Raw genomic sequence first — 26176 nt, forward strand, 5'->3', positions numbered from 1 at the left:
TTAACTGCTCTGGGCCTCAGTTGCCTCATCTGTAAAATGGCAATTAAGAGTGTGAGCTCCATGTGGGACAGCGAGTGTGTCCAACCTGATTAACTTGTATCTACCCAAGTACTTAGAACAGTGCTTGGCACTTAGTAAACATTTAGTAAGTATAATAATAATAATCCCTTGATGTCCAATACTTTTATTTTCAACTTCCTGCTCCCAGGTTTTGTGGCTTGGAAGCGGTGCCCATGTTCACAGTGATCTATCTGGGAGGGGAATGCAACAGTTCAGGAGCAAAGTAGGGGAGTCAGGGGTCCCCATGTGAAACCCTGTAGGTCTGGGCAGCTTCCCCAAAAATGTTCTGCAGGTTGCCATTCCATTGCTCTCTCCCTGGGAACAATGCATGTAATGTCACAGGAGTCTGGGGTCCTGTGTCCGGCCTCTCTGCTGCAAAGAGCTTGACCCAGGGCCAGAGCCTGTGAAGGGTTTACTCTGAACCTTAGGTTGCCAACTTTCCCTGCAAACACTGGGATGAAAGGTGGGTGGGGGAAAGCCAATAGCAAAAAATACCCAGAAGTGAAGGATCTGACCATGCTGGTCATGCATTTAGAGAGCTAATCAGGAGAAAAGAAGCAGTGTGGCCTAATGGAAAAAGCCCAACCTGGGAGCCAGAAAACCTGAATTTTAATCCTGACTATGCCACTTGCCTCCTGTGTGACCTCAGGCAAGTCACTTCTTCCTACCTTGGTTTCCTCATCATTAAAATGGGGTTTAAAAACCTGTTTTCCTTCCACCTTAGACTGTGAGCCCCATGTGGGACAGTGACTACATCTGATGGGAAAGTTTTGTACTTACAAAGTGCTTGGCCTGTAGTAAATGCTTAACAAATACAACATTATTATTAAAATAAAATGCATCAGACCTTTATCCTCCCCCTTCTTCCCTCCAGATGTGCTGAGAGAGCACTTCCCAGACCTTCTTCTCACGCAACAGAGGACAAAGGTACTTGATTTGAGATCCTGATTTAAACTCAAGGGAAGAGTTAATTAGTCAAAACAAAGACATTCTTGTACACGTTTTAGTCCAAACAATTTTCTCAGAGGAGCAAACATACTGCATCCTCATTTAAAACAAAAAGAAACCATAGGCCAGAAACTGTCCTGAAGGGTCCTGTAAGAAGTGGAGAGGATGAAGGGACTTTCCTCTGTATCATTAGTGAGCAAGGATCCACTGCCTACCCCTGGTCTGTGGAGTGAGTAGGGAAGCAGCTTGGCTTAGTGGAAAGATCAGGGGTCTAGCAGTCTGTCTCCCCCTTTAGACTCTAGGCTCACTGTGAGCAGGGAACATGTCTAGTAACTCTGTGATATTGCACTTTCCCAAGAACTTTCCCAAGAACTGTGCCCAGTGCTCTGTGCACAGTGAGAATTCAATAAATGCAATTGACTGATTAATTAATGGGTAAACTCAGGCACAGAGAAGTGAAGTGACTTGCCTAATATCGAACAGAAGTGAATTGGCAGAGCCGGGATTAGAACCCAGGTCCTCTGACTCCCAGAGACATGCTTTTTCCATTAGGCAAAGCTGCTTCTCACTCTTTTTAGTCCTCACCCAATTTAAACACACTTCTTCCTCCTATCTGTTGTAAATTATTTCTGTGTCTATCTCAGCTACTAGATGGCAAGCTCTTGGAGGGCAGAGAGATTGTACCTATTAAAGAGCACAGGCTTGTTCTAATCTCGGCTCTGCTACTTGTCTGCTGTGTGACCTTGGGCAAGCCATTTCATTTCTCTGTGCCTCAGTTACCTCATCTGTAAAATGGGTATTAAAAGTGTGAGTCCCACCTAGGGCAACCTGATTACCCTGTATTTACCCCAGCACTTAGAACAGTGCTTAGTAAGGGCTTAATAAATACCATAATAATAATAATTATTATTAACTTTATTAATCCTACTAACTCCCAAGCATTTAGTACAATACTCTGTACTTACAGGAAGTGCTCTATAAATACTATTGATTGATGGATGGTCCTGACTGATTTTAAAGGCCATTGCTTAATGGTTAATACTTTTAGGCTGTTGAATATATGGCCTTTGGGCAATTGCCAACACATCTGAGACTGTAAGCTCCTGGGTAGCAGAGGGTGGTCTTTATTCTGTGTGGCCCAAATCCCTTAATACACTGTGTGGGGGCTTAGTTCTCCTTTGTTGATTAGCTGACTTTGAGAAGAGCAAAGTTTGGTCAGCTTGGGTCAGAAATAATAATAAAAATGATATTTGTTAAACACTTACTTTGTGCCAACTGCCACCTTTAGACTGTAAGTGTCTTGTGGCCAGGGAATATGTCTACCACCTCTCTTCCATTGTACTCTCAATCAGTCCATCACTTTATTGAGAGTACAATGTAAGAGAATTGGCAGTCATGTTCCCTGACCACAGTGAGCATACAGTTGAGAAGAAGGAGGTAGACATTAATATAAATATATAATTTAGAATATATAATTTTACTTACTCTCCCAAGATCTTAATACAGTGCTCTGCATACAGTAAACTCTCAATAAATTCCATTGGTTGATTGATTGCTAAGCACCGGGGTAAATACAAGATAATCAGATAATAATAGTAATATCAATTGTGGTATTTATGAAGCACTTATCTCGAGCCAGGGACCGTACTAGGCGCTGGAGTGGATACAAGCAAATTGGGTTGAACTCAGTTCCAGTCCTGCATGGGGCTCACAGTCTTAATCCCCATTTTACAGATGAATAATAATGTTGGTATTTGTTAAGCGCTTATTATGTGCAGAGTGCTGTTCTAAGTGCTGGGGTATACACAGGGTAATCAGGTTGTTCCACGTGAGACTCACAGTTAATCCCCATTTTACAGATGAGGGAACTGAGGCACAGAGAAGTTAAGTGACTTGCCCACAGTCACACAGCTGACAAGTGGCAGAGTCAGGATTCGAACCCATGAACTCTGACTCCCAAGCCCGGGGTCTTTCCACTGAACCACATAACTGAGGCACAGAGGAGTGAAGTGCCTTGCTCAAGACCACACAGCAGGTCCCAGGCCCATGCTCTATCTGCTAAACCATGATCTGACACAGTCTCTGACCCATATGGAGCTTGACACAGTCCCTGTCCCACGTGGAGCTCACAATCTAAGGGGGAAGGAGAACTCGTATTTAATCCCCATTTTACAGACGAGGAAACTGAGGCCTAGGAAAGTTAAGCAGGTTTCCCTCCTCATGCATAGAGTGGGCCTGGGGTAAGGATTTTGGGATTTCCTCTGAATTGATTGTTGGTTTTTCCAGCTTGTTGCTGGTGATTTAGCTCTGAGTCCATCAGGTGGCTGATTAGGTGTGACCCTCATCACTGGCCCCTTATTCTTCTCTCTCAACCAACAGGAAATGAGGGGTGGTGCCCTGGTTCACATTGTGCTCGGATGATTTCCCAGGCCCTGTTTGCAGATACCATGCAAGCCACTCAAAAATGCAACTCAGATTAGACAACGGTGAGGAAATGCACAGCAAGAGATTGGGTCTAACATAAAGGATCAGTCCTCCGCAGGCCAGGATGCACAGCAACATGCCACTCACCAAATAAGCCTTCCCTGAGGAGCCCGATCTGAAGATAGAAAGAGTTTCAGGGAATTACAAAGCTCTGACAATCCTGTCACACAAGCGACATAGCTTAGTGGAAAGAACACGGTCCTGGGAACCAGAGGACTTGGGTTCTAATCCTGCCTCTACCACCTGACTGCTGTGTGACCTTAGGCAAGTCACTTAATTTCTCTGTGTCTCAGTCACCTCATTTGTAAATTGGAGATTAAGACTGTGAGCCCTCTGTGGGACAGTGCCTGACACACAGTAAGCGCTTGACCAACACCATAACTCCCTAGCCCTTCACCACTGAAAAAAAAAACCCCAAAATCTGTCAGCAAGGGAGGTGTAGAGCCTTACTGGTTTTTGCTTGGTAGCTAGATGTTAAGGGACACTATTGGTAAGAGTCTTTGAAAAGCACCTTGGGAAGAAGGAAATGGGTTTTTTTCCCTAAGAAGCCAAGCTTTGTGGTTGTGATTCAGTTGATATTGCTAACATTTTTAATGCTTATTAAAACCTGTGAGCTTAATTCCAGCGTTGTTCCCTACTGCTGGAATAATAATAATAATGATAAAATACAATTGTGGTATTTGTTGAGCACTTACTATGTGTCAAGCACTGAACTAAGCACTGATGCAAAGTAATCTGGTCCCACAGTCTGAGTAGGAGGGAGAACTCGTATTTAATCCCCATTTTACAGACGAGGAAACTGAGGCCTAGGAAAGTTAAGTGGCTTTCCCTCCTCATGCATGGAGTGGGCCTGGGGTAAGGATTTTGGGATTTCCTCTGAATTGATTGTTGGTTTTTCCAGCTTGTTGAATCCTCATTTTGCAGATGAGGGAACTGAGGCACAGAGAAGATAAGTGACTTGCCCAAGGTCACACAACAGGTACAGGGTAGAGCTGGGATTAGAACCCATGTCCTCTGAGTCCCAGGCTCTCTCTCCTAGGCCATGCTGTTTCTCTGTAAGTAGTAAGTGCTCACTAAATACCATCGATTGTTTGATTAGTGATTTTTACTCTCATTATTAGAGTCCAGTTTTCCATAATCTGTGGGCAGGGAGCAGAAGTAGCAGCCAGTGTTATCCTGAACAGGTCAGTATCATTATCACCGCGGGCAGCAGATTTGTCACCAGATACACTTTCTTGTGAAACCTTGATCTAGAAAGAGGTGGTGCAAGTTCTGGAAAGTCCTCTGCCCGCCGAAATCCTGTTTGATTTTTACACCTCTGATTTTTTTTAAATTTCTCTGAATGGAAGATTGCTCTTTCCGGCCCTGTTCGTCAATGGGAGCTATTTGTCAGCGGAGGAATGCCATAGAAGTGCCATAAAAGACTTCATTCCCTCCAGGGGTTATCATTTTCCCTATTAGGGAGTGTAAACAAAACTGCTCTTGATGCAACCTGGCCTTTTCTGTACAGTAGGGAACATTATCGTGCCTCATTACAAAGAGGCTTTTGTTCACCTACATCCAGCTCCAGGCTGTTACTGCTGTTGCTCTTCGGTGGAACTCAAATACGCCGATCTGGTCTCTTTAGTTTACTTACAGCCTAATCCACAGGCTGAAAAAATAAATAGTATTTATTAAGTGCTTACTTCATGCAGAGTACTATACTAAATGTTTGGGACAATACAGTAGAATTAGTAAACACAATTCCTGCCCTCAAGGAGCTGTTTTCAAAAAACGTATTTGTTAAGCACTCACTATGTGCAGACTACAGGGAAGAGTACAGTACAACAGAATTAGCAGACACATTCCCTGCCCATAACAAGCTTACAGCCTAGAGGGAGAAAAAGACATTAGTAGGAATAAAAAACAACTTATAAAGTATAATTTAAAGATATGTACATAAGTGCTGAGGGGGTGCGGTACGGCGAATATTCAATGTCCAAAGGTCACAGATTCAAGTGCATTAGATAACACAGAAGGAAAAGTGAGCTGGGGGAAAGAGGGCTAAATTGGGAAAGGTCTCTTGGAGGAGATGTGTCCTTAATAATCTTTGAAGGTGGAGAGAGTGGTGGTCTGGCATACATGGAAGAGGAGGAAGTTCCAGGCTAGGGGAAGGACATGGAAAAGGGGTTGGCAGTGAGATAGACTAGATCTGCGCACTTTGAGTAAACTGGATCTAAGGGAGCAGAGTGTATGGGCTGGGCTGTGGCAGGACAAAAGTGAAGAGAGGTAGGGTGGGGTGAGCTGATGGAGTTCTTTAAAGCCAGTGATAAGGAGTTTCTGTTTGAAGCGGAGGTGGATGGGCAAGCAGTGGAGGTTCTTGAGGAGTGGAGAGACATGGACTGAACGTTTTTGTTGATAAATGATCCGTGCAACAGAGTGAAGTACAGACAGGAGTTGGAGAGACAGGAGGCAGGGAGGTCGGCAGATATAGTAGTCAAGGCAGAATAAGATAAATGCTTGGATCAGCACTGTAGCAGTTTGGATGGAAGAGAAAGGGCAGATTTTAGCAATTTTGTGAAGGTAGAAGCGACAGGATTTGGTGACAGATTGAACATGTGGGTGGATTGGAGAGAGAAGAGTCGAGGACAAAGCCGAAGTTATGGGCTTGTGAGATGGAGAAGATAGTGGTGAGATAGAAAGGATTACTATGTGTTAAGCACTGTTATAAGCCCTGAGTAGATATAATTAAGCAGGTAGGATATAATTGAACACATGGGACTCACAGATTAAATAGCGGGGAGAACAGTCATTGAATCCCCATTTTACAGTTGAGGAAATTGAGGCACAGAGAAGTTATGTGATTTGCCCAAGGCCACACAGCAGGCAAGTGCAAAACTGGGATTAGAACCCAGATCCTCTGACCCTCAGAACCGAGATCTTTCCACTAGGCCATGCTGCTTAGGGGGAGACGGACATTAAAATAATTCATAGGTAAGACTGATATTAATTTTATTGTTGTTGATTATAATAATAAAAAAATAGTAGTTGTTAAGCACTTACTGTGTGCCAAGCACTTTACTAAATGCTGGGGTAGATAAAAAGTAATCAGGTCGGTCATAGTTCCTGTCCCTCATTGGGCTCACAGTCTAAGTAGGAGGGAGAACAGGTATTGAATCCCCATTTTACAGATGAGAAGTCACAACTTCTCTGGGCTTCAGTTTCCTCAATCAATCAATGAATGGTATTAAATGAGCACTCAGAGTATGCAGAGAACTATACTAAATGCTTGAGTGAGTACAATATAGTAGGTAGCTCCCTGGCCTCAAAGAGTTTACAATCACTGCTAAGCTCACTTCACTTCTCTGTGCCTCAGTTCCCTCATCTGCCAAATGGGGATTCAATACCTGTTCTCCATCCTACTTGGACTCTGAACCCCATGTGGAATCTGATTGTCTTGTTTCGACCCCAGCCCTTAATTTAATGCTTGATATGTGGTAAGCGTTTAACAAATACCACAATTATTATGATTACGATTATTACCGAGGAAGAAATAATAGAGCGTAATGATATGCTGGTAAATCCTGTGGGTGTGGAGGGCATGAGAGAGGGTGGAACAGTGTGAGAGGGTGTGGAAGGGTATGGGGCAGTGTGGGAAGGTGTGGGAGGGTGAGTACCCAGGAGAAAATAAAAGAGCTGCGGTAGAGCTAACGTGATGGATTTGGGGGACCCAAAGTAAAATACTACAGCGTGGCTCAGTGGAAAGAGCACGGGCTTTGGAGTCAGGGCTCATGAGTTCGAATCCCAGCTCTGCCACTTGTCGGCTGTGTGACTGTGGGCAAGTCACTTAACTTCTCTGTGCCTCAGTTCCCTCATCTGTAAAATGGGGATTAAGACTGTGAGCCCCACGTGGGACAACCTGATTCCCCTGTGTCTACCCCAGCGCTTAGAACAGTGCTCGGCACATAGTAAGCGCTTAATAAATACCAACATTATTATTACTAATTTAATAGGAACCACTTGGAAATGCTGGCCCAAACAATCAATCAATGGTATTTATTGAGCATTTACTATATTCAGAGCACTGTTCTAAGCGGTTGGGAGAGCACAATACAACAGAATTAGCAGAGACGTTCCCTGCCCATAACGGAAAGAGGGAGCGCTTTGGGATCCAAGTGGCAGGCATATCCTGAGGAGCTCAGGTGCAGGGAGAAAAAGAAGCCGGGCGGGGAGCACGTCAGCCCAAAGCCAGGGAAACAGGCCCTGCTCCCAGAGACTGGTTTCCATGAAGAGTTCAGGATCCACACCAGGGCCAAGAGAACACGAGATATCCGATACCGAGAGTGGGGATTCCGTTTCTTTCCGGCTCGGGGAGCCAAGCCAAGAGGGACGGCTTTTCAGACAGAGACAGACAGACACACACATAAACCCTTTCAAGCTGGGCCTCTGGGGCTGTATGTCTTTTTTTTTTTAAACCCAACCAAACTGCCGGCCAAAAAAATTAGAGCAGAAAAGGCATGTGTGCCGAGACATGAAGCAGCAAGAAAGATGAAGTTCTGAGGAGACCCAGACGACTTATTAAGCATTTCCAAAGCACTTTATGTATTCAGAGCCAGTCAGGTTTATTTATCCATCAGTCCTCATAGTTCTTACTGTACCCTGGTAGGGGCGGAGGGTGAGAAAGAGGTGTTCCATTCAGCCCATTTTACAAATGGGGAAACTGAGGCCTTACCTAATTGAATTTTTTTATGGTATTTGTTAGCACTTATTCTGTGTCAGGCACAGTACTAAACTCTGGGGTAGATACCAGTGAATCAGGTTTGTTACAGTTCCTGTCCCAAGCGGGGCTCACAGTCTTAATCCCCATTTTACAGATGAGCAACCTGAGGCACAGAGAAGTGAAATGACTTGACCAAGGTCACACAGCAGATAAGTGGCGGAGCCGGGATTAGAACCCAGGTCCTCTGACTCCCAGGCCCATGCTCTATCCAGTAGGCCACGTTGCTTCTCTAAGAAATCATAACTGTGGTATTTATTAAGTTCTTACTATGTGTTCAATGCTCAGGTGGATACAAAATAATCAGATTGGACACAGTTCCTGTCTCACCTGAAGTTGACAGTCTAAGAGGAAGGGAGAACAAGTATTTTATCTTTATATTACAGATGAGGAAGCTGAGACACGGAGAAGTTAAGTAACTTGCTCAAGGCCAGACAGCAGGCAAGTGGCAGAGCCTCAACTAACACCTGCCCGCTAGACTGTAAACTCATTGTGGGCAAGGGATGTGTCTGTTTATTGTTGTACTGTACTCTCCCAAGCACTAAGTACAGTACTCTGTACACAGTAACTGCTCAATAAATACGATTGAGTCCGGATCTCTTGATTCCCAACCCATATGCCTTCTATTAGACTACACTGCCCTCCCAGCTGGGCAAGTCACTTTTCACAGCACATCTGGGTCAGAACTGGGACTAAAACTCAGGATTCTCTGGCCAAAATAAGAATTGAATCATTCTCCCCGGTGGAGCTGGAAAGTCATTCATCTATGCCTCAGTTTCCCCCGTGCAGTTTCGAGAAGGAGAGGGGACAGAAACAAAATCCCTCCTGCTTCCTCACATTCCTCCTCTGGGGTCCGCTCTCTGTTCTCCATTGTGTCCTCCCTTAAAGCAGTGATGCTGAGCCAGAACCCAATCAAACAACAGGCCCAGACACTTGGACAATTGCAGAACCTCTAATGAGCCTTCTCATCTATTGTCTGCGGTGACTTCGCTGTGACCTCCCAAGCACCAACCACCCAAATTCAGGCTTTGAGCCCCGCCGACCCAGGCCTCTTGAAATGTGCTTTGTGTAAAACAAAACCCAAAGAAGAAAGAAAAATCCCACAGCACTTTTGGGCAAAGAAGAGTTGTCAGCTCTGGAGTCTTGTCTGCTTTACTTTCAGTCTGCTTCCCCTGGGTCAGAGCAATTCAACAAGTGGTAGGCACTTCACAGAACAGCTGGAGGGGGAGTCCGGGGGGAGGGGCTCCCAGCCCGATCCCCTTAGATGAGGAATTGCAGTGTGTGCTTAACTAGGGGAGGTTGGGGGTAATCACTTTGCTTGAGAATAGAGAATAGGAAAACAGAGTGGCCTAGTGGATAAAGCATGGGCCTAGGATAGAGGACATCGGTTTCGATCCTGGCTCCATCGCTTGCCTGCTGTGTGACCCTGGGCAAGTCACTTTACTTCTCTGTGCCTCAGTTTGCTGAATTGTTTTCTGTCCTACTTAGATTGTGAGTCCCAAATGGGTCAGGTACTACGTGCAACCTGATTAACTTGTATCTACCCCATACTTGACACATGGAAGTGCCTACCAAATACCATAAAAAAATTAGACAACTAGAACACAATACTTCTGCAACGTACCTTTACACAGGTCATCCAGTTCGCCCGTGACCGAGGTGCTCCGGAAACCCCACATTAAAGAAAACTCCCGGTGCAGTTGGGACTGACATCACCCATGAACTGGAACGAGCAGTTCCCTCTAAAGCCGCACCCAGGGCCCAAACAGGTTGGCTCCGTCAGAAGAACGTTCTCCGATCCCATTCTATCCTGGAGCAGAGTGAAAACAGGCATTTTGGCAGGGCTGAGAGTACTATTAAAGGTTGTCTGGTCTGCCATTCTGGGTCTCTCAGCTAATCCACCCTCCCATTAGAGGCTTTTTTAGGTGGGGTGGAATCGGTGAGTTGGACAGGTTTGTGAAAGCTCTGCTGTAGGACCTGTCAGACACTGGGTCTACCTGGCTACTCGGACTCCTGAATTGTCATCCCCTTTGCCTGCCCTCCCAAGATCCCATATAAGCCACATCTATATGGCTCTTTCACATCAATCAATCAATCAATCAATCAATCAAGGAAGCAAGCAGTGGCATTTACTGAGCACTTACTATGTGCAGAGCACTATACTGAGCACTTGGGAGAGTACAATGCCCTGCCCATTAATGAGCTTACAGTCTAGAGGATAGCCTATCCATCCCGGATCATCTATAACTGTTCCTCATTTTCCCAGATGTTGCTTCTGGTGTCCTCCAGCCATGTGCCCGGGAGCTTGACCCAAAGGATAGGACCTGCCTGTCCACGGGACTCTGCCATGAGGCTACACTTCCTGTTTGCTCTGCCTGGCACTGACCCTCACTGTGTGCCGAGCACTGTGGGAGATTCAATACAATTAGATCCGACGCAGTTCCGGCCCTTATGGGGCTCAAAGTTTAAGTGGGAGGGAGAACAGGTATTTGATTCCCCATTTAATAGATGAGGAAATAGAAGTGCAGGGAAAATGTGGGACTTGCCCAAGGTTCAAGACCCAAGGTCACAAGGCAGGCTCGTGGCGGAGCCGAGATTGGAACACAGTTCTCCTGATTCCCAGGCCTATGCTCTTTCCACTGAGCCTTGTTGTGGAATCTTTTGGATTCTCCCAAGTGCTCTGCTCACAATAGATGCCTAACATATACCATTGATTGAATGATGAATGATAGGAGGGGGATGGGGCTAGGGCAAGATGGTTCACAGAAGTCTTTAGGGAGTTCTCAATAATAATAATAATAATAATAACTGTGGTATTTGTCAAGTGCTTACTATGTGCCAGACACAGTATCGAGCCCCGGGATAGATTCAAGGTAATTGGGCTGGACACAGTCCCTGTTCCACACTGGGCTCCCAATCTTAATTCCCATTTTACAGAGGAGGTAACTGAGGCACAGAGAAATAAAGTGATTTACCCAAGGTCACACAGCAGGGATTAGAACCCAGGTCCTTCTGACTCCCAGGCCCGGACTCTTTCCACAGGCCACGCTGATGAACAATGGGGAGCAGTTTGCTGAGGGACTCGTGTGAGGCCGTCAGCTCCTCCTCCTCCTGGCTGGCCCTGGACTCCAAGAGACCGGCCGGTCGTGGCCTCCTGCCTCTTGTCTTACAGACAGCGTGACCCCTCGTGGTCAGACACTCCTGGGTGGGCGTGCCGGCAGCAGCATTCCAACCAGTCCACCCGGCAGCTTGGATCTGCCCAGCGGCCGGCGGCCAGGAAAAAGCTGTGAGCTCAGAGACCCCGGCCAGATAGCACTGCTTCTCCGCCCGGCCGCCACATCCCCGGAGTCTGGGAACGGTCTGAGATCTCCCCGCTCCCCACCGCCTCCCCCATCCCGTTGGGCAGCAAGTTTCAAAACAAATGGAAACTAAAATGAAAACTAAAATTAGGACCAAAAAGTTATAATAAGCCAGGGAGCCACTTTAGGCCTGGAAAAATCATCCATTCCTCAAAGCCTGCCTTTCTCAAGGCCAGGAGAGCGATCTTGCCTATTCGGGCAATTGGCTATTCTGGGGTGAGTTTCTGAAATAACTAGTGTTTGTTTACCGCTGGGGCACACTCCAGTTTTCCCATCAGTGACGAAGGTGTGCGGGCTGGGGGTCGGTCCCGTCCCATTGGCCGAAGACAGTTCAGAGCCGCCGGGATGGGGAGGGGGTGAGAGGGGGGAGGGGATGCGACCAAGCAGAAATCTCCCTGCTGGGGCACTCTCTCCCAAGCCCCCTCCCCACGGTGATTCTACCCCAACCCCAGCACAGATGCGGTATATGCAGGCAGGCAGAGACCCACGGGGAGGGAGCTGGTTTCCCAAAAAACAAGGCTCGGAGTCTTATTTCTTTCCTGAGCCTTCCCTGAAAGGACGTCAGAACCCAAATCGGATTAGCTCTGGCCTGAGAGGGTGCGCTCCTGCACCGAGGGGCCTGGTGGGCCGGGGGATGGGGTGACAGTTCCCAGAGCACAAAGAGCCCCCGGATTCCATTGCAGTTACCCACTGCACCGAGAGGCCCAGGGAATGCGGGAGGGAAAGTCAGCAACTCCTGAGGGCTGACATCATCCCTTGCTTTCCTCCCTCCTCGGGGAGCCCTCTGACCCCCAGGTTTCAGGGCAGTTATTTTTAGCCTCTGAGCCCAACCGGTGGCATTTTCATCAGCGCGCATTAGGGAGGGTGCTCGCTGGAGGAAGACCAGAGGCTGGGCTTCAGCCAGGACATTCTGCAAAGGGCGTTCTGCTCCAGGTGACGTTCATTCAATCGTATTTATTGAGCACTTACTGTGTGCAGAGCACTGTACTGAGTCCCCCGGCTCAGGTCTCTACCACGTGGCGGGAAGGACGATGGCCTGGCAGATATTGCCAAGGTGCCCCCCTGTAATAATAATGATGGATGTTAAACATTTATTATGGGCCAGGCACTGGGTAGATATGGGGTGATCTGGCTAGACACAGTTTCTCTCCCATGTGAGGTTGCCAGTCTGAAAGGGAAAGTGGGTATCTTAGCCCCTTCTTACAGATGAGGAAACTGAGTCCCAGAGAGATTAAGCGACTTGCCCGAGGCCACGCAGCGGGTCAGTGCTAGAGCTGGCTTGAGAACCCTGTTCTCCTGGCTGTCCGGCCATGCTCTTTCCCCCGGACCACACTTCCTCCTGCTTTGTTCACTGCTCCAAATGACTAGGGTGCCTGGAGGACTGAATTGAGTGGAGTGTTTGAGAAGATGCTGGGGGCAGGCAGTGGTCGATGCAGCCGCCAATATTGCTGCAGAGGCTGGTTGGGGTAGAGATGCCCAGCCTTGTGTTGCCACTGGAGACACACACAGACAGACTCACCCAGACACATGAGGAACTACCTTGTGCTTATGTGGGCGGAGAGCACTGGGAAATCGTCTTTTCTTTTTTCCCAGGCTGCTCTTTCTCTTTCCTTTCCCCTCCCCCACAGTCCACGCTTGGTACCGTGGCAGTGTGGCTGGGTGTTCAGAGGGCTGGGTTCCATTTCTGGCTCCTACTGCACCCAGGAACCCAGGCAAAGCCTCTGCCCCTCTTTCTGGCCTGGTTTCCTCAGGACAGGTCCTCTAGGCTGTAAGCTCGTTATGGACAGGGAACGTGCCTATCAACTCTGTTAGAATGTACGCTCTCAAGCTCTCAGTACAGTGCTGTGCAGACAGTAAGTGCTCCGTAAATACGATTGATGGATCGATTGAGGAGGAATGGAGTGAGGGGATAGAGTGAGTTGGGTGGGTGACAGTGATTGGTTAGAGTGTCCCTGAGACCAGCCAAAGACCCCAGCGTGGCCCAGTGGAAAGAGCATGGATCTGGGAGGCAGAGCACCTGGGTTCTAATTCAGGCCTACCACAGAGAAGTTAAGTGACTTCCCCAAGGTCACACAGCAGAAAAGTGGTGGAGCCGGGATTAGAATCCAGGTCCTCTGACTCCCAGGCCCATGCTCTATCCACTAGACCACACTGCTTCTCCTTCTTCCTAAGGAGGCCCATCAGTCTGGGGCCCTTCCACACCCTTCAGCTCTCTGATAAGTGCATGTATGGGGTGGGAGGGTGTCCCTCCCCTTCCTTCTCGCCTCTCTGTCCAGCTAAACTTCCAGGGGATGTCCCTTCAGTAGTAGAATTCAGCCCCTTCCCCCTCCATCCACGGACTTACCCTTGCCCGTGTGGGCGGAAGAATCATGCACCCTGGGAGTAGACTTTCTGCTAGTGCTACTAGTCCAGGGTTGGTTTTGACATGATCTGGGTTTATTTCTGAAACTTCTGGGAACTTCACTTGTCCAAACCATCGTCGACATGGGCTCAGAGGAGGTCTGAAGCATTTGAACGATTGCAGAAGTCGCTGATGTCCTCAAACTCTGTGTGTATGTGTGTGCGTGCGCACCCATGTGCTCATGCTGAAACGAGAAAAGTATAACCAGGTTGGACAGAAGACACATTTTAAAGACACAATGGAGCAAATGACATAGCATAGCTGGACAGAGAGGGAAGACAGAACAGCATTTAGTCAGTCGGTCAGTCAGTTGCATTTATTGAGCGCTTACTGTGTGCAGACACTGTTCTAAGTGCTTTGGAGAGTACAGTATACCAATAAATAGACACATTCCCTGACCCCAGTGAGCTTACGGTCTAGATGGGGTTTAGAAATAAAGGGGGGAGAAATAGGAATAACACCAGGCGATGTGGGTAAGCAAATGCAATGACTGGCATAGCGTTAGCCAGGGCCATCTCTGCGTATGTGCCAAGACGAAAGGGACTAGATCGGTCATGCATGGGTTTTATCAGTCACACTCAAATCTACTGATAAAATTTCACCATCGGTAGCCCAAAGCTCTACGAGCATACAACAGTGGTATTCATTCAGCACTTACTAGGTGCCGAGCACTGTGGTAGATACCAAGTAATCAGGTCAGCTGCCGTCCTTGCCTCACATGGGGCTCACAGTCTGGGAGGGCGGGGGAGTAAGTATTTGATCCTATTTTGCAGATGTAGAAGTGTCTTGCCAAGATCAAACAGCAGACAAGTGGAGGAGCTGGGAGGAGAACGCAGGTCCTCTGACTCCCGGGATCACCCTTCTCCCAGAAGGCCACACTGCTTCTCTGTGCCCGGGGCACAAGTTCAGGGAGCCCAGACCAAAGTCCAAGGGCTTTCACGGCCCGAGGACTCTTCCCTGCCCTCAGAGCCGTCCTCTCCCTCCCCGCACCGCCCTGAAAGCCATTAACAATGCCCTGGCTTCAGTGTGGGCTGGCAAATGGCTCCCAGATGCCTGCAGCACGCAGACCGGTGCTGTCTCCAGCCTCCCGAACCAAAGCCGTTTCTGGAGGCGGCTCGTCCTTCGCACATGTGCTGCCCAGACCGGGGTATTTACGGGACACTCTGAGATCGCAGGGCTAAATGTATTACAGCAGGGGCTGGATGTGTGATGGTTGAGGTCATGGAGTTATTCGTTTCAAGCTGTAAAGACATTTGGTTCCAAAACACCCAACGATTTTGCTGGGATTGACCGTTAGGGGAGAAAAATCAGCCAGGGTGCTCACCTCCTGTCCAATTGCCTGTGGAATTGGGCTTCTATCAATCCGATCGATGGATCAGTGGTATCTATCGCGTGCTTACTGTGTGCAGAGCACTGTACTAAGCACTTGGGAGAGTACATGCAACAGAATTAGTGGACACGTTTCCCCCCCATAACAAGCTTACAGGCTAGAGGAGGAGACAGATGTTAATATGAATAATTTATAATATATAATTTAACAATAGGTACAGAAATTTTGTGGGGTTGAGGGTGGATCGATTATCTACATCACTGACCTTGTGTTAACCCTTCGTTTGGGAAGGAAGAAGAGCTGAAGTTGCGTCCTTAGCAGTGAGTCTCCCAGCAGCCCCCGGGAGACCATGGCCCCAGCCTGAGCCTTCAGGGAGTCTTGCTGTCCGGTGGGGTTCAAGAGATGGTCACCCGGCCCTGATTTTACAGGACAAGAATTTAGACCCCCTCAGCTCCATTGATGAGGCTGGGAGAAAAGAGGAGACTAAAGTTGGGGAGTGGAGAAGAAGGAGCAAAGATCAGAGAGAAGCAGAAGGGGCACAGAGAGAGACAAAAAGAGAAGAGACAGAGGACAGACACAGAGACAGCAAAAGAGACTCGTGGAGAGAAATAGGACACTCTTTAAACCATCCCAACCATGTCTGCAGTAGTCCCCCAGTGGGAATGGATGTTTTCGCTAGAAAATGTTTAAACAGATTCCGACACACTTCAGTGCACATCACGGGAAGAGAACATTGTCCCAAATGAATTATCTGAACCTGTGCTAGGTTGGATCACCACCCCAAATCTGAAATATCTGGAAATTTATGAACGAGGGCCAACTTTGGCCTCTCCAAATCCCATTTTACTTGGTTATCCAGACTTTCGATTTGATTACTTTAACCTCCTTCCCAGGTATTCTGGATAATCAGCTTTTCCTCAGAAACCCATCACTGAGTATTGTTGTCCTGTTTATTCTGACAAAACTATAGGTGGTGTCCTCTCCACCCTTCCCTCCCTCTCCTGCTTAACCAGAGGCTAAGGAATGTCTCTAATGGGGAGGGAGTGAAGTCTGAGGCAGTGGGAGCTGATTCTCTGGGTTTCCTCCAGCTGGAGACAGCTGCTTTCTTTAATGTGTTTGGGTCCCACACCCTCCCACAGACCCAAACAAACCTTCTCCCCGGCCTCCACAGTTGCATGTGAAAACTCCCCTATGGATTTTGCAGAATTCATGCCTGAAAGGCCTTGGTGGGGACCTGGGACCATTAAAAATTACTAATAATTGTGGTATTTTAAGCTTTTACTATGTGCTAAGCACAATGCTAAGAGCTGTGATAGATATGATCCAATCAGGTCAGACACAGTCCCTGTCCCACATGGGGCTCCCAGTCTACAGGGGAGGGAGAACATGTATCTTATCCCCATTTTGCAGATGAGAAAGCTGAGGAACAGAGAAGTTAAGTGATTTGCCCAAGGTCACACAGTAGGCAAGTGGGAGACCTAGGATTAGGACCCAGGTCTCCTGATTTCTAGTTTCATGCTCTTTCCAGCAGGTCATGCTGCTGCTTCCCCCCTGTATCGTCAGAAAGAAGGAAGCAGCGAAGCAGAAGCAGAGAAGCAACGTGGCCTGGGAGTCTGAAAGACCTGGGTTCTAATCCCGGCTCTGCCACTTGTCTGCTGCGTGACTTTGGGCAAGTCACTTAACTTCTCAGAGCCTCGGTTACCTCATCTATAAAATGGGGATCAAGACTTGGAGCCCAATGTAGGAAAGGGACTGTGTCCAACCTTATTAGCTTGTATCTACCCCAACGCTTAGTACAATGCCTGGCACATAGTACGCGCTTAACAAATACCATTTTTTAAAAAAAGAAACAGACAATGAGTGCTGAATGGAAATAATGGGAAGGAATCCAGTGTTGTATTGTCCTGGTCCAGCCTGGAAGTGGTGTCCCAATTGGGCTCAGGATGGGGCTCCCAGTCTGACCCTTGGGGTCCTGTCAGCCTGACCTCGGCCTTCACCTCGGCCCCCTACCTGTGGAGATGGAACAGGAAGCTAGGAGAGAAAGTTGCCAGGAGGGGCCTTCCCCAAAGTCATTGCTGCAAAGAACCTTTCAAACCAAACAGCAGAAATCTGTGTGAGCAGCTAAATCTGGGCTGACAGGGTGCTAAGTGGGAGGCAGAGAGGTTTATCACCTGTCTCCCAGCCGGTTGATGGGGAGGCCACCTGTCACCTCCAGGGGAGGATGGGCCTGGGAAATGCCACCCAGGAGCCATCTCCCCAGCCCATTCATCTCCGGCTGTCTCGGCGGGAGGGCGACAGGGCAGAGAAGACCAGACCGCGGTCTGCCCTTCTTCAGGCGAGTGGAGGTCCGCCTGCCCCCCTCTCCCGGCTGCCCGGACTGGCCCGGCCTGGTCCACGGGCCCCCGGCTTTCCGCACTGGGCACCAGGAGAGGCCGCGCTCCCAGCATGGGTGACGTCTCCCTCCCCGACCAGGAACCGTGAAAGCCCCGCTTGTGTGGGCTTCTGGAAAGTTGCAGCGGGGGAGGGGGCGGTCCACGGGAGCCGAGTGAAATATGGGGACAGGTGCCGGCGGCTGCGACTCCAGCTCCGGGAGATCCTGCCTGCCGGAGGGTCAGGGGGGCACATTCCATTCCCGAGTCTTGGAGTCTCCATGTCACTGGGTGTTATGGCCTGGAGACTGTGATCCTGCTTCCCCCACGTGCCCCCCAGATGGCCGTTTCCTGCTCAGCCTACCGCCTGGCCCCCACCTCCGGCCAGCCGCCCAGCAGCCGCAGCTGGCCCTCAAGGCCTTGGCCAGTGACTTCTCTTTCTTACTCCAGGGTAAGGAAAGTCTCCTCCCTGTGGCCACCTTCTCCTCACTTCCTCTGGGAGATCCAAGCTCACCAGTAACTGTCCCATCATCACCCTCCCAGGTGGCTATTGGGGAAACTGAGGTGGGGGCAGTAAAGAGGCTGTCAGTGGCAGGGCAGGCAGAAAACTCAGGTGTTCTGGCTTCAGGACCAGGCGAGGTGGCGGGGAGGACTGGTTGGATCTTGTGAAGAGACCCTGACCCTGAAAAGGGCCCCTGTTGAATTTTCACAGGAGGCTGGGTTTGCTTGCCTTTGGGGGCAGTACTGCCCGTAGCCTGACACCGGGAAAGGGCTCTGAGGTCTTTGAAGACATGTATTTGTTACCCCAATCAGCCCTCGTGTTTGAGCTTTGCCTCTCCGGGATCAGGGCAGGGACAGCGCTGGGGCTTTGGCGGACTGTCTGGGTCAGCAGGTTTCACCCTGGAGGACTGTAATGGGATGACTGGCTAGGTTGGCCGGGGCCGCGGCCTCCTTGCCACTTGTGTCTGGAGGAACCGCCAGATCCAAGGTTTGGGATACGTGGCTGGCTCCCTGTTCACCGCCTCCCACCCCCACCCCGCTTCCTTGCTGGCTTCCTTGCTGGCTTCCTTGCTTGCTTCCTTACTTGCCCTCACAAGGAGGGTTGAAATCTGGGCATGGGGATGGTAGGAGCAAGGGGCCGTAGATGACAGACACTGAGCAGTGGAGGCAGCAGGAACGGTGAAGGAATGCCCCCAGTGACCTCTGACTGCGAGTTCCCGCAGCAATTCTCCGAGGGGTGGAGCTTGTACGTTGGCTCCCTCACTCTTTCTCACCCAGTGGGGCTCTTGCCAGCACTGACCTCTGCCTCTTCGACATTTGAATTTCTCCCTGTGACCTTGGACCCTCGGCATCACCGACCCAGAGGGAGGAGGGATGGGCAAGACCCCTGGGACCGGCCAATAAACAACCTCCGAAACAGAGCTCGCTTAAACCCAAGGGGGGCGCTCTGTCTCCCCAGCTCCACTCGCCTGAGTTGCTGCGGCCCAGCTGTGCGGCTGGAGCCTCCGTCAATCTCATGGTGGGGACCAGACTTGGTGCCTATCTTTAAGTGACTGCGGACCATCCTACCCTCTCCGCTGGGTGGGCCCCTCACCCGTTCCTCTCCTGAGCGGGCTGAGCTGCCATCATTACCATATATTGCTCGGAGCTGCTGAGGAACAGACTGCTTTGGGCTCTTCGGTTTTCCCAAAGGGTGGCTCTCTCTTGTCACGGGCCCAGGAGGAGTTTGTCCAACGGTCCTCTTTCCCTGGGAGTCCTATCTGAGGGGCCCAGGGGCCTGGGGTTGTTTCTCAGACCGATGAGGCCTGCTTAATGACCCCATCTTTTTCCTTGCTGAGGATGTGTCCGCTGTCACCACAGCGATAGACTAAATGGAGCCTGAGGAGAGGAGAGAGAAGATGACTCCCAGGCTAGAGGCTTTTTAAAACCGACAAGATAATTTATTCTGAGTCCTCAATTAATAATGATCGACTTGCTTAAGCACTTACTCTAAGCCAAGCACTGGGGAAAATACAAAACAATCAAATCAGACATAGTCCATCGTCGCACAGAGGCTCAGAGTCTAAGACTTGGGGGAGAACAGCCCACTTTATGGCTGAGGAAGCCAAGCCTCAATTGAGAAGCCGCGTTGGCTAGTGGATAGAGTATGGGTCTTGGGAGTCAGAAGGACCTGGGTTCTAATCCTAGCTCCACCATGTATCTGCTGTGTGACCTTGGACAAGTCACTCAACTTCTCAATGCCTCAGTTACCTTGTCTGTAAAATGGAGATGAAGAGTGTGAGCCCCACGTGGGACATGGACTCCTGATTAGCTGGTATCTATCCCAGCACATAGTACAGGACCTGGCACATAGTAAGTGCTTAACAAATAAAATACCATTTTTTTTTAAAAAGTGACTGACAGCCAGTCTTGAGTTCTTTCCATGCCTCCTCCAAGGAAATCATTTGAAAATGGTTTGAAACAAAGAACTGGAGATCCATAGGGGGCTGAGCTTTAAAGGTGGGAATTAAGTTGGGAATTGGAACTGAGAAATAATTAGGTATGTCTCTACTTCTTGCATCTGCTTCTAACTTTCAGAGCCCACAGAGTGATTTGGTTGTGGTCGGGGGAGGAGGCAACCCCCTTTCTGTCTTAGCCAGGTGCCCATAGTTGGGGATCATGGGGGTGGGAGATCCTTTCTGGATTCATAGCACAGGCTTTCCTGGCAGTGAATTCCTCCAGCCTTATGCTGTTTTATGTTATTTTGTATTTATACTATTTCATCTTCCCTACCGTGTCTGTTGCCAACCCTTCCCCATCTTATGTTTAGATCGTGAGCCCCCGGAAGGCCAAGGATTGTGTCTAAGGCTTACCTGCTATGTCGTCCCAGTGTTAGTATAATGCACTGCACAGTCCTTTTTGTATATCAGTGAAGGGTGGCCTGGTTGATTTCTGCCCACTCGGGGAAGCCGCTAGGATGGCCCGCGGCTCTGTCCTTCCTGGCCTAGGAGAAAGTATTCCCGGTGCCAGTCTTTGTTCTCCTCTCCAGTCATGCTGGCTCCAAGAAGCGCTGCTGACAAAGGAGAAAGACACGATTCCTCATCTCTGGGGTCAGGCAGGAAACACCAGGGGAGCCGGGCACCGAGCAGGCGGTGGGGGGGGGGGGCCCATGATCCCCCACCTTCTGGCAATTTTGCATCCCTCCCTTTCATGTGCAGAGCTGGGGGCTGGAAGGGATTTTCCTGGCCAGGTTTTCTCCAGGAGGGATGGGTGGTGGGTTAGGGGGAGGAAGGCAGTGGGAGTGATGGAGGGGGGATGAGGTGGAGGAGGTCTGCAGCTCTTGGAAAGGCCAGGCATTGTCGGGGGGGGGGGGGGGGGGGGAAGGGACTGAATCCGCATCCTCCCCTGCATCCCAGAATAGACTTCTGAGCCATTCCTCCTCCTCCCTCCCCCTCCCCGACCCTCTTCCTCATTCCTCGCTCATCTCCCCCTACTCTTTCTTTCCCCTCTCCCCCACCCCCCTCTCTCCTCCCATATTGTCCTCTCCTCACCCGCAACCTCATGTAGGTCTTGCTAGATTATAAGCTTGTGGGAAGAGATCTTGTCTATTAATGGTATTGTACCCTCCGAAGCACTTAGTAGAGTCTGGAAACCTTTAGCTTCAGACTCACGGTTTATAATGAATCTACCAAATCCCAGCTACCCCTCCCTTCCCCCATCTTCTCTATTGGTAGAGGGAGATCAATGAAATCCTGTTAATACCAGGTCTGGTCAACCAGAGCTGGATGACGCCCAGAAAGAGAGAAGGGATGAGGAGGAGTCAGAGGCAGGCCCACACTGCCTTAATGGAGTTTTGCTTGTAGTAGTGACTTTAAACTTCCCCACTCCTTCCTTCCCCAAGGGCCCAGGTGGATTTAAGTCTCTCCTCTGCCTGGAATGTCTTCAGGGACAACAATCTAGCGTCCTCCCTTTGCTTGCCAGTCCTGCTATGGACAGAGCTCAGGAGATACTTTGTTTCTTCCCCTTCCCTTGCCACCTCCACCCACCCCCTGGCTTCTGCTCACCTCTGGGTTAGGAGGCTTGGGTTTGACTTGATCTCCTCAAGGCCAATCCCAGATCTTATATCCTCTCCCTGAGGCCTACCACTTTCTCATGCTTTTCTTGGCCCCTCTGGGCTCCTCCTTTCTCCAGAACAAAACCTCCCTCTCCTCTTCCCCCTGCCCTCCCAGATCTCTCTTTTCTCCCTGTCTGGAGGCAGGGAGCCAGCAGGGAGAGAGGGAGGGATGAGGTAGGATCTGAAACCAGAGGGTCCCTCTGCTTCCCACCTATTGTCCTTGAAGCCAAGAATCTGAGTCCTGTCTGGAGGAGCAAAGGGAGTGTGGGACTGCAGGGGAAGTTGTCGCTGAGACAACTAGAGTTGAAGAAGCCCCCAGATTCTTCCCTAGGAGTCTTGAGGCCTGGGGGAAGAGAAGGGAGGTTTATGAGGGCATCCCTGACATGGGCAGTGCACAGCTGACAGAGGAAGTGTTTGGAATGCTGAGAGCAAATCCCTCCCTTCCCGAAAACCCAGCTCCCTCCCAAGCCTGAGCTTGGCAAGTGATTGTGGAAACCACCTCAGAGTTCACAAGGGCATGCTGAGTGGCGCCTGGCTTCCTTCACTTTTTTCGGCGCTCCAACTGAGCTGGGAAAAATGAAGAACCCAAGTAAAGCGACGGTCGGAGGGCCCACAGGCCCTGCCCAGAGTTAGACAGAGGGTTTGGTGTGCCTAGCATTTACCTCAAGGGCTCAGATCCCCAGGTTGCGGTCCCGGTGGCCTCCTTACTCCTGCCAGTGTTCCCTCCTCCAGGGAAGAGGAGAGAAGATGAAGAATGAAAGGGAATCACAGGAAGATACAGAGAGGGTCAGGCTAACGTGGCCCTCCAATACACTTCCTGCTGTAGCCAGAACAGAGCCGGGAGAAAGTAGGGGTGGGTGGAGAGGGTGGGGGGTGGACAAACCAGTTGAACCTCAGCACAGAGAAGCAGCATGGCCTGGAGCACAGGCCTGGAAGTCAGAGGACTTGGGTTCTAATCCTGGCTCTGCCACTGGCTCTGCTGAGTGACCTTGGGCAAGTTACTTAACTATGCCTCAGTTTCCTCACCTGTAAAATAGGATTAAGAATGTGAGCCCCCTGTGGGACATGGATTGTGTCCAACCGTTTTAGCTTTTAACTACTTCAGGACTTAGTACAGTGCGTGGCACACAGTAATTGCTGAACAAATATCATTTTTTTAAAAGTGCCCCTGCCTCAGAGAGTCAGTCTCCCATTTGACAGTCCCTCCCAGTTTAGTCCTGGAAGCCTCAGGTGGGATGCTGGGGGTCCCTGACAGACTCCACAGGCTCCCAATCAGACAAGCAGTCAGTGTTTCAACCACCTCATCTTGGAGGGAAGACTTCTACAACCCCTCTCCAGAGCTGAGGGAACGTGATACCATCTCAGGACTTCTCCCTCCATCTTCCCCTCCCTCCCCTTTCTTCTCCTCCCCTCCTATCCTGCAGCCCTTTCCCTATTCCCTGGCAGAAAAAACATTCCTCTGCCCCTAGTCAACATGGTTATCAGGCCAGGGGAAAGGTAAGGCTCTCTGAGAGGGTGAGAGTTTCTGTCTTTTTTTATTTCCCTTTCCAGCTCTTCCAGCTCCCGGGGGGCTGGCTGGGGTGGGGCCTTAGTTGGAGGCCTCGAGGCTGGGAAGACACACTGGACCAGACCAAAGCTCCCCTACCCAGATGAGATAGGTGGAGTCTGGGGGGCAGAAGGACAGGGTCTGAGTCCTTTGCCCTGGAACATTCCACTGCCAGCAGCCTCTCTCAAGTGTCATGAAATAATGGCCCTCCAGCAGTACTCAGGGTAAATAGACATGTTGTTCCTAAGGATGAGTCTGGCTAGACTGTGGGTAAAGGGACACACTTGACACATACAGCTTGTGTGTGTTTGTGTCCCCGAGGGGTGGGGGTGGGGGGAAGAGAAGGGGTGTATAACAAGCCACAGGAACAGGTGGGTGTCTGCACGTTTGTGAGAGGCTGTGTACCTATAAGAGGGTGGGGTGTGGGAGGTTTCTTGAACCCAATAATAAAAATGATAACAATAGTAGCATCAACAAAATGATAATAATAATGAAGGTATTTGTTAAGTGTAATAAGGACTAGGGGAGATACAAGATCATCAGGTCAGACACAGTCCCTGTCCCACATGGGGCTCACAGTCTAAGGTGGAGGGAGAACAGATATTTAATCACCATTTTGCAGGTGAAGAAACTGAAGCCCAGGTAATTTAAGTGACTTGCCTGAACTCACTCAACAGGCAAGTGGCAGAGCCAGGATTAGAACCCAGGGCCTTGGATTCTTTCTCCTAGGTCCTGCTGCTTCTCAGTTCTGATGTCCCCGCTGGGCTTCGGAACCAGCTGGAGGCTGCAGGTGGGAGTTGGTGTCCTTCACTGACGACATTCTCCCTCATGTTCTCTGGACTGTAAGATTGTTGAGGGCAGAGAACGTGCCTACTGTTATATTGTACTCTCCAAGTGCTTAGTATAGTACTTTGTACAAAGTAAGCTCTCCATAAATACGATTGATTGATGCTCTGCCATTGCCAGTCCTGCCACCACTTCTTTGTTTGTTTCTAAATGGTATTTGTTAAACACTTACTATGTGCCAGGCACTGTACTAAGCACTGAGATAGATACAAGCCAATCAGGTTGGACACCAGCCATGTCCCACATGCGGTTCACAGTCTTAATCCCCATTTTACAGATGAGATAACTGAGGCACAGAGAAGTGAAGTGACTTGCCCAAGATCATCCAGCAGACAAGTGGCAGAGCCAGAATTAGAACCCATGTCCTTCTGATTCCCAGGCCTGGGCTCTATCTACTAGGCCAGACTGCTCCTCTGGAGGTTCTAACAGCAGGGGAACTGGAGTTTCTGCTCCTGCCAACAACGCTCCACTCATTTATTGCTGCTTCTCGCAAGGAAAAGTGGCTATGGCTTGGGAGGCGTGACTTTGCTCAGGCTTCCGCATCTCGGAGACCTGAAGTCTTCAAAAACACCCTAGCCGACTCTCATCTGTGCAAACTGATGGAAGAAGTGGTGTGGAAATAATACAAAACGGGATGAATTTGGAGGCGACCCTGTCTGTTTGGGTGAGAAGGGGAGGTGACCCAGGGTTGGTGAAAGCTGGAGAGAACTGTAACTATGGACCGCAAACTTGTGTGGACTTGTGGTGTGGACTTGTCAGTGTCCAAGGCAGGGAATGTGTCTGTTATGGTATTGTACCCTCCCAAGCACTTAGTACAGCGCTTTGCACACAGTAAGCGTTCAATAAATTATGATTGTAAGAATGAATGAATGAATGAATTTGGACTGTTGCCATGGATACAGTAGTCCTCTCACTGAAAATCAAGTGTTGACTCTACTTGGATGATGATGATTATTATTACTGTAGTTGTTGTAGTGGTATTTGTTAAGCACTTACTATGGGTCAAGCACTGTTCTAAGTACTTGGGTGGATTCAAAATAATTAGGTTGGACACAGTCCCTGTCCCACACTGGGTCTTACAGTCTAAATAGGAGGGAGAACAGGTATTGAATCCCCATTATACAGTTGACAAAACTGAGGCATAGACTAGTTAAGTGTCTTGCCCAGGGTTACACAACAAGCAATTGAAAGGGCCGGGATTGGAGCCCAGGTTCTCTCTGACTCCCAAGCCTGTGCTCTTTCCACTAAGCCACGCTGCTCCTTGTTTCCATTTTTGTAAGTTCATTTCCAGAGAAATGTAATCATTACATAATCTGTTAAGTGTCTACTACATGCCAAGAACCGGGGGGGAGGAGGAGGGGCAAGATCATCGAATCGGAAATGAACCTTGTCTCTCAGGGGGCTCACAGCTTAAGAGGGATTGAGAGCAGGGATTATCCCCATTTTATAGGTGAGGAAAGTGAGGTACAGAAAGTGATTTAGCCAAGGTCACCGAGCAGGCCAGAGCTGGGGCTAGTACCCTGCTTTCCTGACTTGCAGTCTTGTACTCTCACGCTACCTTTCCTGACTTCTCCCTTCCCTTTGTTTCCCCCACAGTCCCTCCTAGAAGCTTCTCTTAAACTTGTGGTAACTCAGAAGCTGGAGATCAGTTAATCAATCAAAAGTATTTATTGAGCACTTCCTATGTGTAGAACACTGTACTAAGCGCTTTGGGGGTACAATAAAACAGAGTTGGTAGACACGTTCCCTGCCCGGCAGCCACAGTGTCCATCTGTTGTGCCACTCCTTGAGGCGGAGAAGGCTAAGATAATAGTTCTCATGGCAGGAAGGTAGCAGAGAAAGCCAGCAGAAAGCAGAATAAAAATAATAATAATGTTGGTATTTGTTAAGCGCTTACTATGTGCCGAGCACTGTTCTAAGTGCTGGGGTACATACGGGGTAATCAGGTTGTCCCACGTGAGGCTCACAGTTAGTCCCCATTTTA

General features: G+C 49.4%; 1 protein-coding gene across 2 annotated transcripts in view; it reads right to left on the minus strand.

Annotated features, from left to right (window-relative positions):
- TASOR2 (transcription activation suppressor family member 2) overlaps positions 1–15873 on the minus strand; it is a 108792-nt gene extending 92919 nt beyond the window's left edge. The window contains exons 1-4 of one of the 2 annotated variants that reach the window (XM_029077733.1): positions 15604–15873; positions 13952–14192; positions 12577–12669; positions 9873–10058 (exon numbers count right to left, since the gene is read on the minus strand). In XM_029077733.1, the coding sequence (XP_028933566.1) occupies positions 9873–9927 (55 nt within the window). In that variant the 5' untranslated portion in view covers positions 9928–10058; positions 12577–12669; positions 13952–14192; positions 15604–15873. The remainder of the gene's footprint in view (positions 1–9872; positions 10059–12576; positions 12670–13951; positions 14193–15603) is intronic. The other variant, XM_039913870.1, reaches the window with a different exon arrangement.
- Between the last annotated feature and the right edge of the window lie 10303 nt (positions 15874–26176).

The sequence above is a fragment of the Ornithorhynchus anatinus genome, chromosome 13 (assembly GCF_004115215.2).
Source record: "Ornithorhynchus anatinus isolate Pmale09 chromosome 13, mOrnAna1.pri.v4, whole genome shotgun sequence".
Taxonomy (NCBI): domain Eukaryota; kingdom Metazoa; phylum Chordata; class Mammalia; order Monotremata; family Ornithorhynchidae; genus Ornithorhynchus; species Ornithorhynchus anatinus.